At 39.2% G+C, this 20,111-nt stretch overlaps 1 protein-coding gene across 1 annotated transcript in view; it reads right to left on the bottom strand.

Annotated features, from left to right (window-relative positions):
* Window positions 1-804: 804 nt before the first annotated feature.
* The window catches only part of DERA (deoxyribose-phosphate aldolase), a 108,070-nt gene continuing 88,763 nt past the window's right edge, over window positions 805-20,111 (bottom strand). The window contains exons 7-9 of the mRNA XM_081248833.1: window positions 6,643-6,755; window positions 2,028-2,177; window positions 805-1,721 (exon numbers count right to left, since the gene is read on the bottom strand). Coding sequence (XP_081104959.1) covers window positions 1,665-1,721; window positions 2,028-2,177; window positions 6,643-6,755 — 320 coding nt within the window. The 3' untranslated portion in view covers window positions 805-1,664. The remainder of the gene's footprint in view (window positions 1,722-2,027; window positions 2,178-6,642; window positions 6,756-20,111) is intronic.

Below are 20,111 nucleotides of genomic sequence, written 5' to 3'. Positions count from 1 at the left end.
CTTGATATCACCTGCATCAACCCCTTTATTTTACAGATGAAGAAACTGAGGTCCAGAGATGTGAATAGACTGGACTAATGTCACAAAGCTAGAAAGAGGAAGAGGCTGGGCTAGAATTCAGCAGACGAGAAGATGAAACCAAAACCAACTCCTCAGTCCAGAGTTTTCCATTTATGAGTAGCTGGAGACTTATTCAGGGAGGAAAAAAAAGATGCTCTCCGTGAAAATCACCATTTAAGAACACTTAAGTCCTATAATGTGGGAGAGGTGCTAGCAAGCCAAAAAGGTGGAGGTGGGCAGTTGAGAGAGACAGTAAAGGAACCGGTAGCCCACAAAGCAGATGACCATTCCCCATAGCTGACCGGGGGCTCCGTCTACGTGTCTTTGGGTGCCGGGGGAGAGTTTTACGTACCTGGGGTGACTGCACAGACTCAGGAGCCAGACTGCCTGCCTCAGCTTGATTCTTGACTCTGCTAATTCTGAGCTCTGTGACCTTTGGCAAGTTGCTTAAGCTCTCTGTGCCTCAGTCCCTCATCTGTATAAAAGGATGATAACATCAGTACTGACTGCTGTGAGGATTAAAAACCTTACTGTATTAACCTTACTGTAACAGAGATTAAATAAGGGTGAAATAAATTGATATACATAAGGAGCTTGGCACATACTAAGTGCTGTTAGTGTCTGCTGTTTCTCCCCTATTCACTCTATCAGAGAAAGTTTCAGAATATAGGCATAAGTTGTATTTATTAATAATGTACTGAGATGCTTTATCTGAGATAAATACCCAAGGACTCCACTAGAACGTCATTGATAAAACCTCTTTATATGTTTAATGGATTAACTTTTCAATATGTGTTATTACAATGGAAAGGTTTTTTAAAAATAAACAACTACAGGAATTTTTTTAATTAAAAAATTCAGTGATATCCATAGTTTCACATAACAATGACAGAAATTTCATTAGCAAAACAATTAGTAAAAGGGCGTATATGCTGCAAAAATTAAAGACGGATTTTCAGGGCAGGAAATTAGTGCTGAGTAAGTGAATCCTGAAGTCAGTGGGAGAACAAGAGCGGTTCAGGGGTGCTGCATTTTCTTTTGCTACAGCATGGTTCTTGGGCAAGTCAACATTTTGCTTCCTTAGAATTTAATGTTGTCAGAGCTATCATTAACAATTTACTCAGGGCTTCCCTGGTGGCGCAGTGGTTGAGAGTCCACCTGCTGATGCAGGGGGCACAGGTTCGTGCCCCAGTCCGGGAAGATCCCACATGCCGCGGAGCGGCTGGGCCCGTGAGCCATGGCCGCTGAGCCTGCGCGTCTGGAGCCTGTGCTTCGCAACGCGAGAGGCCACAACGGTGAGAGGCCCGCATACCGCAAAAAAAAAAAAAAAAAAAAAAAAAAAAAAAAATTTACTCAGAGTTCTTAAGAGAAAACCTTCACAAAATTAACAATGGAGATCTTCTAGTAATCAAGACCATTTCAGACATGCCTGAAACGGGGACCATGTGTGTATACCTGGCTTTTCCCTTTCATTCTTTGAGTTAAATTCAATGGAAATTTTAAGGGAAAAAAGTCAGTTACCTATTCCCTCATTTTTTTAATGAAATAATTTTAGCAATCACGCAGAAAAATAGTAAAGGACTTTTCTGGAGTTCGTCACTGATTTAAGACATGGGAAGATCATGATAAGCTGCATATCTTCCAGTCACGTGATGGTATATCTGTGGGGAAAGCAGAGTTTAACTAGTCATTAATTATTGTATTACTATACATATCAATTAATAATTACAGTATTACATAATAATTTTAGTTAACATTTCATTATAAAGCCCCACTGTTATGCACTCAGCAGAATCTCCATCCAACCTATTGAGGTAGAGGTTTGCTTGGAAGAAGGCAGAGGCTGTGTACAATGAGGTCATCAGATGAGTTTTCATCTCCAGTTCTCACAACCCAATAAGTGCCTTTTTATTTCTTTCTCAAAAATACTTGTCAGTTTGTTCCAAGGACCACGGGTTGCTCCTCACCTGCCTCTCGATGTCCGCGAGCAGAGTGCTGGCACCTATTCGAAAGAGTTCTGGCTTCAGCCACTCATCCCCTAGCTCCTCCTTTATAAGAGAGAGCCATGCAAGGGAGTCCTTCGCGCTGCGGATGCCTCCTGCCGGCTTAAAGCCTATCTAAAAGGGGAGGTGGGAAAGAGAGCAATGCTTAGCATTGTTATTGGGTTGCTTTAAAAACTGGTCCTGTGTTGGGCTTCCCTGGTGGTGCAGTGGTTGAGGGTCCGCCTGCCGATGCAGGGGTCACGGGTTTGTGTCCCGGTCCGGGAGGATCCCACATGCCCCGGAGCGGCCGGGCCCGTGAGCCATGGCCGCTGAGCCTGCACGTCCAGAGCCTGTGCTCCGCAACAGGAGAGGCCACAACAGTGAGAGGCCCGCATACCACACACACACACAAAAAAAACTGGTCCTGTGTTAATACGGGGTCTCCATCCTCTCTTTTCTAAAGCCTATTTTGCGTGTCCCCCGGCCCCGCAAAAGACCTTAGAGCACTGACTCATGCCCATTTACACTATAAAACGACCTTTCCAAGATTAATGGGAAGAATGTCACTGCCTCTGAGACACTAATGAGAGTTAATAACCCTCATTAACATTTCACTTACTGGAAAGTCATAAACCTCAACCATCTAGACCATAGCTGTGAACCTGGGATAAACAAGAGAGGTGTCAATAAACAGGAAAACATATCACAAAAGCCCATTCATTCTCCGTTTCTACCAGGAGGCCAGAAGAAATGTACACCTTTCAGCCCTCCATCCTGAGCTGCAAAAGAGACATATGTGGATTTAAAACAAGAGGAGAGACTCAGTGAGGCCACACTGAACAAACTAGCAGAAACCAGCAAGGAGGGGTGACAGTTGCTTTAATCAACTTAACTGCAGGGACTCTCTTTCTAAGTTGTAAGTAGACCAAGTTACATAAAGCAGCCGAACAGTTAAAAAAGCACAGGTGAAAAAGACGGTGTAGGGGACCTTTACACTTCAGTAGTCTCTGAAGGTGACCACAAAACAGCACAATTCGGCCAATATCTGATGTTTACAGATGATGTCCCTGGGTCCATTCGAAAATGATAAACGTGTCCTATATACAGTAAAACCTGCTTCTTTGGATATACTTGTCTCAAGAACTTGACTATCCGGTACAGTAAACACCCAAAGCCCAAGAACTAAAGCTCAGGCCTTCGACCACTCAGAGTCTGGCTGCTCTGACAGGTGGTACCAGCAGGGGGTGATTGCTAACAGAATGCCAGAGAAGCGACACGATAAATAAATGGTCCCATTATCAACTTGTAAAAAATGATTAAGCAGAAACCTTGATTAAATAGAGTCGGGAGACCAGAAGCGGGGGGTTCTTACTCCTGGATAACAGAGCCTGACAGGAAGAAGAAAGACTCCTTTTCTGCAAAGGACTCAGCCAGTGAAAAGCCCCGGACTCCTTGCTTAGTATACGCTGTCTTCCTTTTCCTCTTTATAAAGCACGTTTCTTTCCTTGCCCTGCAGGGACTCGCATGTGGCTCGCCATGGTGGCTGATCCAAAATAAGCCTATCTGTGGCGGAGAAATAGCTAGCAGTCTACTTGCTTTAGGTCAGCAAACCCAACCCCGAAACTCCTAGATAACCTGGACTCCACCACCTCCCTCACATCACATCCAGTGACCCACCAAGTCAAATCTCACCGATACCACCCTCTGACCTCGTCTATCTCCACACGTACCTTCCTCTCTACTCTCCCTTCCACTGTTTTAGTTTAGACCCTCGTCAGCCCTCACTGGAACATCGGGAGAAGCCTCCTAACTGGTTTCCCTGCCTCGGTCACACATCACACAGCTAAGCAACAGCCATGCAGAGATTCTAACCATATCTGCCTATCGCTCTGGAGCCCAAGTGACCCTGTAAGAGTGACGGGAGGGACTTCCCTGGTGGTGCAGTTGTTAAGAATCTGCCTGCCAATGCAGGGGACATGGGTTCAAGCCCTGGTCCGGGAAGATCCCACATGCTGCAGAGCAACTAAGCCCATGCGCCACAACTACTGAGCCTGCGCTCTAGAGCCAGCGAGCCACAACTACTGAAGCCTGCGCGCCTGGAGCCTGTGCTCTGCAACAAGAGAAACCACCGCCATGAGAATCTCATGCACCTCAGCAAAGAGTAGCCCCCGCTAGCCGCAACTAGAGAAAGCCTGCATGCAGCAACGAAGACCCAACGCAGCCAAAAATTAAATAAATAATAAAATAAAATAAAATGGAATTTCTTCAAAAGAACAATTAAAAAAAAAGAGTGAGGGGAGGTGTGGGGAGTAGGGGGAGATAGGTAGAGTCAGGTTATTTATTGAGATGAGGCAAAAAAAAAAGAATAAATTTTAGCTCATATTAGCATACATGTTAATCACAGGAGCATTTTCTGTCAATTAGGCAGTGCTGCATATAGATTTTTCTATACAATTCAGTTGTGTCAGCAAATCTATTTGGCAATGTTTCGAAAGACAGTTTCTAACGTAAGTTTATCCTTTTTTTTTAAGGGAGAGAATATGGAAAACATAAATCTGCAGTGAAATCAGCTATGAAATATCAAGCCTCTGCTTCTCAAGAGTGACACTAATCATGGTCTGGAAGGCGGCCTGTCACATTTTAAAACACCCCTTAAATCAATGATGTGGAAGCTTCACAGTCTAAGGGCTGCCCGGGCAGCTTGTCAACAATCCAAAAAAATGCCCCTGATTTGCAGATACACACACACAGGTCCTATGTGAAACCAAATGTGATCAAGATGAATATGAATTGAGTTGTACCTGTTTCTCAATAAAACCAGGATGAACTTTATTTATTAGCTGAGGAAAGGGGGGATACAATTAAAACGAAAGTAATGAAAGACAGCAAAATGTTCCTCCCTCACTACCCTGATCTAGAACAGTGAACACTTAAAACTTTTATTGAGATTCTTGTGTAAGGGCTCTTTTGAGAAGGGGCATGTTCACTTTTGTATAGGTTAACATAGCACACAGGTAACGACTCAATGAATGTTTACTGAAAACAAAACAGGACTGGGTCCCCACTGGAGAATTTTAGCCCCAACTGTGGAGCTCATGAAACGCAGAGATGCCTGAAGACTGATCCAGGATTGCCAGGGTGAGGACCCAGGCATCTGGAAGTATAAGAAGCTTCACATCTATTGTGATGTTCTTTGGCTGAGAATAAGAACCACTGATCTAGGGAGTGGTGGTGGTCTCATGTGGGGGGCCAAAGCTGGAGTTCTCATTTTTACAGCTTTTCTTATATATATATATATATATATATATATATTTTTTTTTTAATTTGGACCACTGCAGAAAGGCTACCAAGTAGAGGTTACTCAAGTTGGGTTAACTTTCATATGTAGGTCACCGTGTAGATATTTATCCTATTTGTACTCTTCTAAGATATGAAGGTATTCTGAAGGAGCAAATGCTGCAAGGAGTTCATTTCCTCTCAAACCCAGGTACCTTCTTAAAAAGGTCTCCGATTCCAAAATAAACTGAAATACTGTCACATATAAAGTCATCACAACCAGCTGGCAAAGGACTAAAGTTCTTTTTTGGGTTTCTATTCAGCAGAAATCAAGAGATTGGTTTTAAAAGATGCCTTTCAGGAAGGGAAAGTCTCATTTAAAAATAAAAATTACCTTTCTCGCCAATGATGTTAAAAAAAAAATCCTTTGAGATAATTTGCAGCTAAACAAGCAACTTGAAGTGAAAAGGAAAATCCAAACTCATTTAAAAAAAAACACCTCATACGCATTTTTCCTTTTAAATTCATGTTTCAAAAAATATGTATTATTTTTCGAAAAGCTGACAAAAGCGAGCATATACCCTCCTCAGCTTAACAGTCTTCCAAAGAGCACCTCCAGCTGCCATAAAACGCAAAAATGGATATTTAATTCAAGAGCTATATAACGTCTAGCTACCTTTTCCCTGCTGTTTCACAGCATTTCATTATTTTGTTTAATAAGTTCATCTCCTCGAGAATTTTCTCTTCACCTCATATTATTAAAAGTAATAAGTTTTTCTGGACCGGGGGTTTCCCAACAGAAAAACCAATTTATGTGTGTCCTTCAATAATGACAGGAAAAGATTATTTCCCATTATATTGCATACTTTTCATATCACCACCACAGCTTATCATTCAATAAATGTTACTCTGCAATTCTTTCCATTCCTCAGAAAGTTTAATTTCTGCATTAACCTGTTTTCTCTGGCCAACGCCTTACCAGAAAGCTTCTGTGTTGCAGCAGAATTAGTTCGTTAAGGAACCCATTTAGGAATCTCTCGTCAGTGATAAAACTGTCTTCGGTTAATAAAAGGACACAAAGTGAGTTTACACCTTGATCACACATCCTAACACCCACACTCATACTCACTTTCTGTGAATCACACAGTTTCCCCCCAAATGTATTCTTTTGTAGTGAAAGGTAAATTAAACGTTTATCTTAATACAGGTAACACACTCACACCATCTGCCTATAATGCCTATCAAGACAGTTATCATGGCTGTGACAAGTATTGTAAATAAAATTATCTTTACTCCAAAGAAAGATTTGCTGGCAATAATATACCTTGTTTCCAGTTTTCCAGAAGAAATCCCTAATGGCCCGTAGCATGACTATAGCTACTGGGAAGGTGGCATTTACTGTTTCTTTTCCAGTAGAGGTCTTAATAAAATCTGATCCTAAAACAAAAGGAAGAAAAAACTCCATGTTAATTAAAAAACTTATTTTTTACACTTTTGAGTCGGTGGAAGAAACGAGTTGTGTAAATTCTTTTTCCTGAGGAACACGACTTTATTTTTCATCAATTATTTGAAAAACTAAAACCAAATCTCTCTTTAAAATCATTCTGTCCACACTTTTTTCCCCCTGACCATACGATGGATTAAATTAGGCACCAAATGGATTCTCACTGATCCCTGGATCTCGTCTCTATATTTCCATATCAGCAATTAAAACCAAGTTGGTTTCTTTAATGCAAAACTGAGAGGAATAGAAACAATTTCATGCCCTGTGCTAAGCATCATATATCATAACATTTTACAACAAAACCGGAGGGCCTCCTCATATTCTTACGTGTGATAGAAAGTTCACAGTACAGCTGTGACAACACAAGGAGAACCACCATTAGCTGATTCCTATTGCATTGTTCGTTAACGAAAGCTCTGTCTTCCAACCAGATTGTGATTTTCATGAAAGACACCATGCATTTTCAACTTGCAAATATCTTAAACACTTCCTGTCTCTCAAATGTATCTTAAACCTATAGATGTAGGTTTCTGCTGAATAGAAACCCAAAACAAAATAGCACAATGAGACAAAGAGAGGATAATGATAGTTAAGAGTCACTGAGTGCTGTGCACTATGCACTAATCTAGGTGCTTTATAAGTACTGACTCAATCGATCCTCACAATAACTGTATAAGTACTAACATGATCCCCATTTTTAAAGAGGAAATGAAGGCACAGAAATATAAAGTAACTTGCTTGAGGTCACACAGTAAGGGCAGGGGGTAGGCAGAATTCTAACCAAAGCAATATAGCTTAACCCATGTGCTATAGAGTCTCTAAGAAACTTACTGAGGGTCACACAGTCAGACAGCCAAACACAGACTCCATCCTTCAGGTGGTGAACCATCCTCGCAATGCTCCATGCAGACCACAGATCAGCAGCACAGGCACTACCAGGGAACGTGTTTAAAAGGTAGACTCTCGGACTTCCCTGGTGGCACAGTGGTTAAGAATCCACCTGCCAATGCAGGGGACACAGGTTCAATCCCTGGTCCAGGAAGATCCCACGTGCCGCAGAGCAACTAAGCCCGTGCGCCACAACTACTGAACCCACGTGCCACAACTACTGAAGCCCACGTGCCTAGAGCCCATGCTCGGCAACGAGAAGGCACTGCTATGAGAAGCCCGTGCACTGCATCGACGAGTAGCCCTCGCTCGCTGCAACTAGAGAAAGCCTGCGCACAGCAACGAAGACCCATCGCAGCCAAAAATTAATAAGTAAATTAAATTAAATAAATTTTTTTTAAAGTTTGTTTAAAAAATAAAAAATAAAATAAAATGTAGACTCTCAGGCCCTACACCAGACCAACAGAATCATAATCTTAATAGAAACAAGGTTCTTAGGTGATTCCTGGGCCAGTGAATGGCCCTCGCGCAAGGAACTCTGTGGAACTCTATGTAAGGCTAATCTCTGAGATTCTCCCAGGTCTGTCAAAGAAATGGTCAAAAGAAGTGGAGACAAGAAGTGGCCAAAACTTTCCCCTCTGGTTTCAACTGCAAAAGACACGCCCAGGACTACCCTGTGGATAGAAAGGTTCAAATCAACACGCCTTCAGCAAGCACACTGTGTGAAAGGCACAGTGGGAAATATAAACACAAATCATTCAAGCCCTTTCCCTCAAAAGCTATGAGCAGGTATAGAGGAAACATAAATCCTGGGTAATCACTTGATGTGCCAGAAGTCAGGAGATCTGGTTTCCAGCTCTGCCAGATACTGTATTTACCTTGCAAATTCCATCGCCTAACCTTTCTCATTTATAAAACATGTCTGGAAATTCTTACTTGCTTCATAGTGTTATATGAAGAATCAAAAGAGACAATCTCTGTGAAAAGACTGAAAACTGTCAAGTGTTATACAGACAGAAATGGAGCAAGGACCTAGGTAGGGTTGCAATCTGTGTAAGAACCACAGGAATTCTGACCTATCCAAGCACGTCACTGGAAGCCTTCTTTCCTTTGGGCCTGCAGGCCCATTTGGGGAAATGGAGATGTGCCTGTCATGCCTGCATTCATTCAAGAAGTATTTACTGAGTGCTTACTATGTGCTGGATTCTGTACTACATGCTGGGAACAGATCATGACACAAAACAAAGTTCTTGCCCTTGTGACTAGATTCTCTAGAAGAAAAAGACAATAAGCAAAGAACTATATAACAAAGGCCAGGTGGAGTGAAGTGTGGTGAAGAAAAATAATGCAACATAATGAGAAAGAGAGCGATGGATTTGGGGAGAGCTAGCTGTATTTAAATAGTTATCATAAAGGCATCTCTGATGAGTAAAATTCAGAGACTGATGAAGGGAATCTGTGAAAAGAGCACCACAAGCAGGGAAACAGCAAGTGCAAAGGCCCTGAAGTAGGCATGTGCTAAGTTGATGAATGAGTGAATAAATGGGACTCCACAACCAATGCCTGGTCCCTACAACATCAGAAATAACAAGCAAAGAGAAGAAATGAAAGCCCGCAAATAGATGTAAGAGGTGAGAGGAACATTACTAAACAATTCACACTGAAACCATGATGTGTTTTCCTAATAGGTGACACTGTCTTCTGATTCACTAGAAGGCTTTTGGGTACAACACTGGATCTATCTGAATTCTTGTAAGCATCTCAGAAGAGAAGATCATTAAGACAAAAGACCAAGGCCATATTTAGAGGCCTAAAAAAAAGGTACGGTCACTTAAAAATCACACCATCTAAAGTTAACCAAAAGAGCCAAACTCCCTTGTGGAGGAGACTGTCTTCCTAATACACCTAGAAGAAAACACCTACCATGGTAGCAATAGCAGCCCAGGAGCTGTAATGGTGGCCTACACATTGTTTGTGCCCCTTTCTTGACTGTATTGTCTGAAGACAGGTGCTATACCTTTCTTGTGCACTTCTGTATCCCCAGAGTGTGACACACATGAGAAGCTTAATAAATTTCGGATGGGTGGATGGGTGGGTAGCCATAGTTACCAAGAAAAAGCAAATTATAATATTTTCCATGTTTAACTGACTAATGGGGAAAGGAAGACAGTTTGGGGTTTCACTCCAGTCCCAGTAACAAAATTGGGCAGGTGGCTTAGAAGAAAATATCATTTTATTTATTTATTTTAAGTTCAGAACAGATTTAGATCTACAGCAACATTACGAGGACATTACAGAGAGTTCCCACATACCCCACACTCAGTTTCCCCTATTATTAGCAACTTATATCAGTAAGGTACATTTGTTATAATTAATGAACCAATATTGATGTATTATTATAACCAAAATAATACTTTATTTAGATAAATAATACTTTATTTAGATTTCCTTAGTTTTACTCAGAATCCAATTACATCCAGGGTACTATAATACATTTGTCATGTCCCCATAGGTTTTCCTCCTGGCTGTGACAGCTTCTTAGACTTTCCTTATTTTGATGACCTTGACAATTTTAAGGAGTACTTGTCAGGTATTTCATAAAATTTCTGTCAACTGGTATTGTCTGACATTTTTCTCATGATTACACTGGGGTTACATGTTTTTTGGGGAAGAAAACCACAGAGGTAATGTGCCATTTTCATCACATCACATCAAGGGTACATATTAACAATATCACTTCCCACTGTTGAAGTTGACCTTGAACACTGGTGGAGGTGGTATTTGCTAGGTTTCTCCAGTGAAAAGTCACTCCTTTCCTCCTATTTTCCATGCTGTACTCTTTGGAAAGAAGTCCTTAGTGTGTATCCCACACTTTAGGAATGGGAGCTGCAAGCCACTTCCTTCAGGGAGGAGCAGTTACATACATTCTTTGGATGTTTTTGCATGGGAGACTTGTCTCTTCTCCATTTATTCATTTATTTATATGAGTATAGACTCAAAGATATTGATCCTTTACTTGGGTTTATAATCCAATATTAATTTATTTTGTTGCTCCAATGGCTCTAGGTTTGGCCATTGGGAGTTCTTTTCAGTTGCTTCCTGTTTTCCTTTGACACACCACCATAATGTGAATTTTTTGTTTTTTTAAGCACTTACTTTCTGGTACTACCAGATGCTCCAGGCTCGTCATATATGTTTTCCACCCCAGTCCAAGAATAAGTCATTTCTCCAAAGAGCCCTGGTTCCTTTTATTAGAAAACAGTGTTAGAAACTAAGATCTTGGTGGTGGGTGTACTCATTGCTATTGTAAGGATCTTGCTTTTAGGCCTTCTCAGCTGACTGAGCAAAGAAAAATGTGTGTGTATATTCTAACCCATTTATATACACATATATATTTACAATTCCATATTTAACTATCTACGTTTATATTAAACTAAAGACAAGTTATACTGATGCCTCCAACTCTGACGCATTACAAGGATTGTTCTAGCCCTCTCCCCTTGCTTATCTGTAAACTCCCACCCCAACAGTGAGAACCTGGTACCCACCATCCATGATCCATTTATTTAATTGTGCACATCCAGTATGCATGTATTGTGTTCTCTGAATTGTTAACCACACCATTATGGAAAACCACTGCATCAACGACTGTCTAGTGCTAATGTGCAGTTTCACTGGCCTCTAAGCTTTACCGACTAAATTCATTTATAAAGATATGTAGCTCAGCACCTTTTCTCCCACCTCCTTCAGTGAGGCTGTTTTGTACATTTGTAATACAGTTTGATTCTTTGGCCACAGTGTGCATTCCATCCTGGAATCCCCTGACCCCCTAAATGGCTGTGTTCATTTGCATACATTAAGGTTCACTCGTCGTGAATCTTCTAGTGGTTTTGAAAAATGTATAGTGTTTTTTTCCATCTTTACAGTACCATACAGAATACTTCCACCACTCTAAAAAATCCCCTATGCTTCACATTTTCATTTCCCCCTTACTCCAACAATCACTGAACTTTTTACTAACTCAAAAGTTTTGCCTTTTCCAGAATGTTATATAATTGGAATCACGCAGCCTTTCAGACTGGCTTCTTTCACTTAGCAACATGCACTTCACATTCACTTCTGTCTTTTCCTGGCTCATTTCTTTTTATTGATAAATAGTATTCCATTGCATAACTGTTCCACCATTTGTTAATCCATTCACCTATTAAAGGCTATCTTGGTTGCTTCAGTTTTTGGCAAATATGAATCAAGTTGCTATAAATATTCATATGCAGGTTTTCGTGTGGGCATAAATTTTCAAATCAGTTGGGTAAATAACTAGGGGGGAAATTGCTCGATTTTACAGTAAGACCATATTTAGCTTTGAAAAAAGCTACCAAATTATCTTCCAATGTAGCTACACCATTTTGCATTCCCAACAGTAACGAATGAGAGTTCCTGTTGCTCTACATCCTCAGTAGCAATTGGTGGTGTCAATTTTTGAACTTTAGGCAATCTAATGGGTATGCATACAGGTCAAGTACAGATTGTATGTTGTTAGATTAGATTATACCTAAGTATGTCAATTATGAATTACTCTTGTAAATGGTAGTTTTCTTAAATTTCAAATTCTGTTTGCCCATTACAGTAAACAGGAAAGAAACAGACTTTTGTATATTAATCTTCTATCACGAAACCTTGGTAAACTCACTTCGTAGATTCAGGAGTTGGTTGTTTTGGAGAGGTTTTCTCCATAGACAGGGAGGTCATCTACAGAGAAAAACAGTTTTATATCTTTCTTTCTGTATTAATATCTTGTGGCTATTGTAACAAACTTGGTAGCTTAGAGAAAAAGAAATTTATTCTCTCACCATTCTGGAGGCCAGAAGTCCAAAATCAAGGTGTGAGCATGGCTGCCCTCCCTGTGGAGGCTCTCAGGAGAACATGTTCCTTGTCTCTGCAACTTCTTATGGCTGCCAGCATTCCTTGGCTGCATCACTCTAATCTCTGTCTCCACCTGCACATTGCCTTCCCTTCTGTGTGTGAGCTTAATATTCCTTTGCCTCTCTCTTATAAGGACGTATGTGATGGCATTTTGAGTCTACTTGGATAAGCCGGAATAATAACTTCATTTCAAAAGCCTTAATTTAAACACATCTGCAAAGGCTCTTTTTTTCCCCCTCAAAAAAGGTAATATTCACAGGTTCTGGGGATTAGGATGTAAACCTATCTTTGGGAGCCATTATCAGTCTACCACACTTCCCAATCTTTATACATTGTATTTCCTTTTCTTGTCTTATTGCACCAGCTAGGACTTCCAGTAAAATGTTGAGTAGGAGTGGTGAGAAAGAATACCCTTCCCTGTTCTTAGAGGGGTCTTAGGGGAAAAGCATCCAGTTTCCCAGCATATTAGCTAAAGTCTGTTTGTAGATATGTTTTATCAAGCTGAGGCGGTTCCCTCTATTCCTAGTTTGCTGAGAGATTTTATTATGAATAGGTGTTGGAATCTGTCAAATGCCAAAATTGTACCAATTGATATTGGCATACATTTTTTTCTTTTTTTAGCTTGATATGGTGGATTACATTACATTGAGCCAGACTTGCATATCTGGAGTAAATCCCAGTTGGCTGTGGTATATTATTCTTTTTATACACTGGGCTCATTTTGCTACTATGTTATTGAGGATTTTCACATCTATGTTCATGAGTGACAATTATCTATAGTTTTTCTTTCTTGTAATGTCTTTATCTAGTTTTAGTACTAGGATAATGATGGTCTCACAGAGTGAGTGTTCTCTCTTCTATTTTCTGGAAGAGACTGTGGAGAACTGGTATTATTTCCTTCCTTAAATGTTTGGTAGAATTCATCAGCTAAACCATCTAGAGCTAGTACTTTCCTTTTTGGAAGGTTTTAATTATTTTTCTTTAATAATTATTAAAGTATTAAATATCATTATATTATTAAATAAGTAAGCAAATTTATTATTTTATAACACTCTATAATTAAAACATTTTATAAAAATAAATAAAATTAAAATAACATCATTAATAGGCATAGGCCTATTCAGACTATTTCTCTCTGTGGGAGTTTTGGTTGTTCCTATCTTTCAGGAAATTGATCCCTGTAACCTACATTATCAAACTGTGGGCAAAGAGTTGTTCATAGTATTCCTTTATTGTTCTTTTAATGATCATAGGAACAGTTATGAACTCTTGTTTCTGATATTAGTATTCTCTCTTTGATTCTTGGTTATTCTGACTAGAGGTTTATCAATTTGATTGATCTTTTCAAAGAACCAGATTTTAGGGTTTTAAAATTTTCTCTATTGTTTTTGTTTTCCATTTTTTTTCATTTCTGCTCTAATTTTTATTTCTGTTGTTCTGCTTGCCTGAGACATAAATTATGGTTCTTTCTCTATGTCCTAAGGTAGAAGCTGAGATTATTGATTTTTGATCATTCTTCTTTTCTAATATATGCATCTGTTATAAATTTCCTTCTAAGCTCTGCTTTTGCACCATTTCACAAATTTTGATGAGTTGTATTTTAATTTTCATTTAATTCAAAAGAAATTTTTTAAATTTTTCTTGAGAATGTCTTGAACTATATATTATTTAGAAGTATGTTGTTTAATTTCCAACTATTTGGGAGATTTTCAGCTGTCTTTCTGTTATTGATTCCTAGTTTAGTTCCACTGCAGTTCAAGAACATACTTTGTATGGTGTCTATTCTTTTAAACATAAAGTGTGTTTTAAGAGCCAGGATGTGTCCTTTCTTGGTGAATGTTCCATGTGAACTCGAAAATATGTATTCTGCTGCTGTTGGACGGAGTTCTCTATAAACATCAATTTGATTATGTTGATTAATAAGGCTACTCAGGTCAACTACATCCTAGCTGATACTTCTGCTTTCTTGAGCTATCAACTACTGAAAGAGGGGTCTTGAAGTCCAACTATAATAGCAGATTTGTCTATTTCTCTTTTCAGTTCTACCAGATTTTGCCTCATATTTTGATGCTCTGTTGTTAGGTGCATACATGTTTAGGATTGTTTAGGATGTCTTCTTGGAGAAATGACACCTTTATTATTATGCAATGTCCTTCTTTGTCCAACCCCTGAAAATGTTCCTTTTTCTGAAGTCTGCTTTGTCTGAAATTAATACCCCTACTTCTGCTTTACTCTGATGTTAGCACGGTATATCTTTCTCCATCCCTTTACTCTGAACCTTCAAAGTCTTTATATTTTTTTTTTTTTTTTTTTTTTTTTTTGCGGTAGGCGGGCCTCTCACTGTTGTGGCCTCTCCCCTTGCGGAGCACAGGCTCCGGACGCACAGGCTCAGCGGCCATGGCTCACGGGCCCAGCCGCTCTGCGGCATGTGGGATCTTCCCAGACCGGGGCACGAACCCGTGTCCCCTGCATCGGCAGGCGGACTCTCAACCACTGCGCCACCAGGGAAGCCCCAAAGTCTTTATATTTAAAGTGGCTTTCTTACAGATGACATATAATAGGGTTTTATTTTTTATAATTAATTATACCTTTTTCTATTTGTTGTATTTTTTATTAATTGTTACACCTTTTTCTACCTTCCCTGGTTTTAACTGAGCATTTTATATGATTCCATTTTATCTCCTCTCAGCATATCAATTATACTTCTTTTGTATATTTTTTTAGTGGCTGCCCTAGAGCTTTCAATATACATTTTTAACTAATCTACCTTCAAATAACACTATATTGCTACACAAGTACTGCAGTTACCTTTCAACCAAGTATTCCTAATTTCTCCCTCCTATCCCCTATACCACTGCTGTAATTCATCTTCACTTATCCATATGGTATAATCTTTAAACAGTTATCTTTTAGATCAACTGAGAAAGAAACATAATTTCTTTTTGTTCTTCACTTATCCTTTCTCTGACAGCCTTCCTTTTTAATGTAAATCAGAGTTTCTGACCTATATAATTCTCCTCCTTCCAGAAGAACATTTTAACATTTCTTATAGGGCAGATCTGCTGGCAATGATTTCCCTCAGTTTTTAATATGTCTAAGCCCTTCACTTTTGAAGGGTAATTTCACTGAATATAGATTTTTAGGTTGGCGGGTTTTTTTCCTTCGATACTGTAATTATTTCACTCTACTTGCTTCTTGCAGACACGGTTTCCAATGAGAAGTCCACTGGAATTGTTTCCTTTTCCTTTTCTCTGGCTTTTTTCTGAAATTTTCTATTTGTCTTTGGTTTTCTTCAGTTTGAACATTATATATCTAGATGTAGTGTTTTTTGTTTGTGTTTGTCTGTTTGTTTTTGATATTTATTCTGCTAAGTGTTTGAGCTTCCTGGATCTGCAGCTTGGTATCTGTCATTAATTTTGGAAAATTCTTGGCTATTATTACTTCAAATATGCTGTCTACTCAATTTTCTCTTTCTTCAAGTATTTCGGTTACATGTGACACACCTTTTGAAGTTGTTCCACAGTTTTTGAATGTTCTGGTTTTTTTCATCCATTCTTCTCTTCACATTGCAATTTAGGAGATTTCTTTTGACCTATCTTCATAGTCACTGATTCTTTCCACAGCCCTATCCAGTCTACTGATAAGGCATTCTTCACTTCTGTTTCAGTGTTTTTGATTTCTAGCATTTCCTTTTGAGTTTTTCTTAGGGTTTCCATTTCTCTGTTTATATTACGTATCATTCCTTCATGTTGTCTACTTTTCCCATTCAAATCATTAACATATTAGTCATAGTTATTTTAAATTTCTCTTTCTGATAATTCTAACATATCTGTCATATTTGACTGGTTCTGTTTGTCTCTATAGATTTTTTCTTGCCTTTTAGCATCTCTTGTAATTTTCTTTTTAATATTTTTTAATTAATTAATTAATGATTTATTTTTGGCCACACTGGGTCTTCGTTGATGCATGCAGGCTTTCTCTAGTTGCGGTGAGCAGGGGCTACTCTTTGTCTCAGTGTGCTGGCTTCTCATTGCGGTGGCTTCTCTTGTTGTGGAGCACGGGCTCTAGGCACGCGGGCTTCAGTGGTTGTGGCACGTGGGCTCAGTAGTTGTGGCTCGTGGGCTCTAGAATGCAGGCTCAGTAGTTGTGGTGCATGGGCTTAGCTGCTCCACAGCATGTTGGACCTTCCCGGACCAGGGCTCTAACCAGTGTCCCCTGCATTGGTAGGCAGATTCTTAACCACTGTGCTGCTACGGAAGTCCCTCTCTTGTAATTTTCTGTTGAATGCCAGTAGTGACTTTAGCTAATAGGAATTGAGATAGATAGGACTTCAGTGTGAGATTTTATGTTAATCTGGCTAAGAGTTGGGCTGTGTTTAATGTCTGTTGTAGCCACAGGTATTGGAGACTTCAAGTCCTATAACATCCTGGTTTTTGTCTCTCATGTTTACTTCAGGCTTCCTAAGTCTTCCTACTTAGAGACAGGCTATGTCTTTTAGCTCTGTCAGCCGTAATCCACTGGATTACTGGAGCCCTATTGCTGTGATGATAGTGTATGGGAGAGGGGAAGTATTTTATAGTCTTATTAAATTTCAGTTTTTAAGGGGGCCTTTGTCCTTGGGCTGTAACCTTCATAAGTATGTCTTGGCTTTTCTCCCCTACTTTGGTGAGGTAGGAAGACTAGAGTGAAATGCCCTCCCAGTAGGATAAGGTTCTAATAAAGTCTTCTGCCCTGGAAGGTGGACCTTTGACAGGGAGAATGCTCTGGGCATATTTTATAATGATTATCTTCCCCTTCCCCTGCCACAGTCAAGAGAGGATCTTTCTTGGCTCTTCACTGTGAGAACCTGGGGTTCCTGGAGGGAAAAGCCACAAAAGTGTGGGGGCCACATGCAGCCTCCAGCACTTTGTCAAAATTACCGTGTAAGTGTTCCTACCAGTTTATGGCTCTAGCGGGTAAGCAGATCTCAGCTGTGACTCTCAGGGTCTTCCTGTCTCTACAGATTTCAAGGTGGCATTTTGCCCTGGGACTTAAACTCCTTAATGGGTCTGAGAAAAGTCAGTGATTTTCAGTATACTTGGCTTTTCCTTGCTTCAAGGACAGTTATGAGAGTTTCCAAGCTCTTCACATGTCAAAGCTGACACCAGAAGTCCTTAAATTTTAATGCAAGACTTTATTGCCTGGAAATCACATATGGATAAAGATACAAATTATATACAGCATTTACAGTGTTTTGGACAGATGCCAAGTAAGTATTATAGTCAACAAGAAATGGGAAGGTTCAGATTCACTTAGCAAAAACAAGGGAAGGTTTCATAGAATGGGGAATTTGGGAGAGACCTTGAAGGAGAGATAAAATGTGAAGATGAGAGGGCAGATGGAAGAAAACCACCATTAGAAGAAACGCCAAAAGCATAGAAAGTGCAAGACACATCCCAACAATAATAAATGGATGCATCTAAGGAATCTCTGTGAGGGACAGGGAGCAGAGAGACAGGGAGTGGTGATATTTGGGGCGCGTGTGTCAATGCGTGTTTTAAAAACTGACTGTAAAAATCCGTTGATCACCTGAGATCAGTGTTTAAGATACTAAATTGGGTGTCTGTGCTGGAGAGGTTGAGGAAGGACAATTGAGAATCAGAGACCACATAAGAGATTCAAAAAGCAGGGAGGTAGGCACCCCTGGCTATCTCTTTAAATCCAGGAATAAGGCCGAGCTTTAATTACACAAAATACTTTAGAAAGTACACTCGTATTTTACAGCTGTCAAAAGAACAATGGATTTTCCAGTGGGACTAGGTAGGCACACACTTTGTTTTACTTACTTTAATATTGCTTCCCTTGCCCCCTCTGCTAAAACAAAATTACCTTAGAGAAATAAATGCTAGATTTCGAATTACCAACACCACAGAGCACCACAGATTCTCCTCAGAGCTCATGTAAATCCAACATTAACCAAGCTCACCTCTGCTCAGCTTGTGGAAAAAAACCTTATGAGAATATGAGAAAATATCTCACAATTAAAATAGCTGTCCGTATAAATGTTCTTTCATCAGTGCCCGTAATTTCAATGAAATAACTAAACTAGGAGATGAAAGGCCTGAAAAGTCAAAAGTAACACATTAAATAGACTAGTATTCAAATGTGATTGGTTGAAATTAAAATTAATAACAAATTTATAGTATGATATTATATTGTATTTTTTTATTTTCCTAATTTGAAATCTCTAGCACAAGACTTTTTTCGTGGTCTAAAGCAACTCAAAGCTTTTCTAAGGCCTATAATTGCAAGTCTCCATGGTACAGTTTCATTAAAAACTTTCATTAAGCAACAGCTGCCCTTGTATACGGTCTTCTAATCAATTCGGTCAAACAGAATGACTTCTAATCAGCTGTTGATAAAAATAGAAGATGAAATTCTAATTCTAATAGATTAACCACAAACTCAAGACAGTCTTCAAAATCCATCTAGCTCTATTCTCCAGTGGATTTAATGACTATTCAGCAACTCATTACTAAATAGAACAAGATGAACATTTTCCAGTTCATTAAAGAAATGTACTATGTATTTTTGCATTGTCCTCATGATTCGTTACAGGGAGTCTTAATTACAAGATAATGGATAATGGTTATTAAATGCAGACTGCAGTAATGAAGCTCTATTCATTTGCGAACCTCAGAGACTGCAAAGAGAAGAAAATAAAATTACTAGCTTCAAAAGATTAACGGATCAAATTATTATTCAATTTTGAAAATCTCATTCAGACTTCATAGAAACAAGAAGAGATTAAAAACTAGTATTAAGACCAAAGTAGTACATTTAAAAAAATAATATCTTAAGGCTATTACTGCATAATAGCCTTCAGATGTGATTATTAGAAAAACATACAGCTAACAATGGGAAAACATACATTTTTATTTCCTGAACAAATCTTACTTATGAATAGGAAGTTACTGGTAGGATCTTAAAGGGCGTCTTGGTGAACATGGAAGATATATGCTACTAGGCTACAAAAGAACAGCACAAAGGAAGGTATTATGAACATTTTATTCCTCACTAATGAAAAATAGGATTTAAAATCAACTGTCGCTTGAGAAAGCTTGTCATTAAGTGGAATTCATGCCAACCCTATAATAAGAGTTTCTGGGCACATTATTCATTAGCACCATGTTTTCTATTGCTCTGTAAGAAACCACCGATTCAAGTTAGCAAGTGAGTTTTGTATGGTAATTCTGACAGTAATTTATACTTTCAATCTGAAATGGGACACTTAAAAAAAAAACAAATGTACTGTACAAAAATATGAAGCACCCAATTAAAACCATATTCTTAGATATTGTATTCTTTCACTCATCATAGGCTTGAAAATAACTTGGGGTGAGATATAAAGATCCAGACTATGGCTGAAGAACTGGCCAGAGTAAGGATGGAAGCAGAAGGCCCCTGTGGAGATATCAACATGGTGCTCCTGCTCAGTC

The sequence above is a fragment of the Mesoplodon bidens genome, assembly GCF_964165515.1.
Source record: "Mesoplodon bidens genome assembly, chromosome: 11".
Classification (NCBI taxonomy): domain Eukaryota; kingdom Metazoa; phylum Chordata; class Mammalia; order Artiodactyla; family Ziphiidae; genus Mesoplodon; species Mesoplodon bidens.
This window is presented reverse-complemented; position numbering and strand designations above follow the sequence as displayed.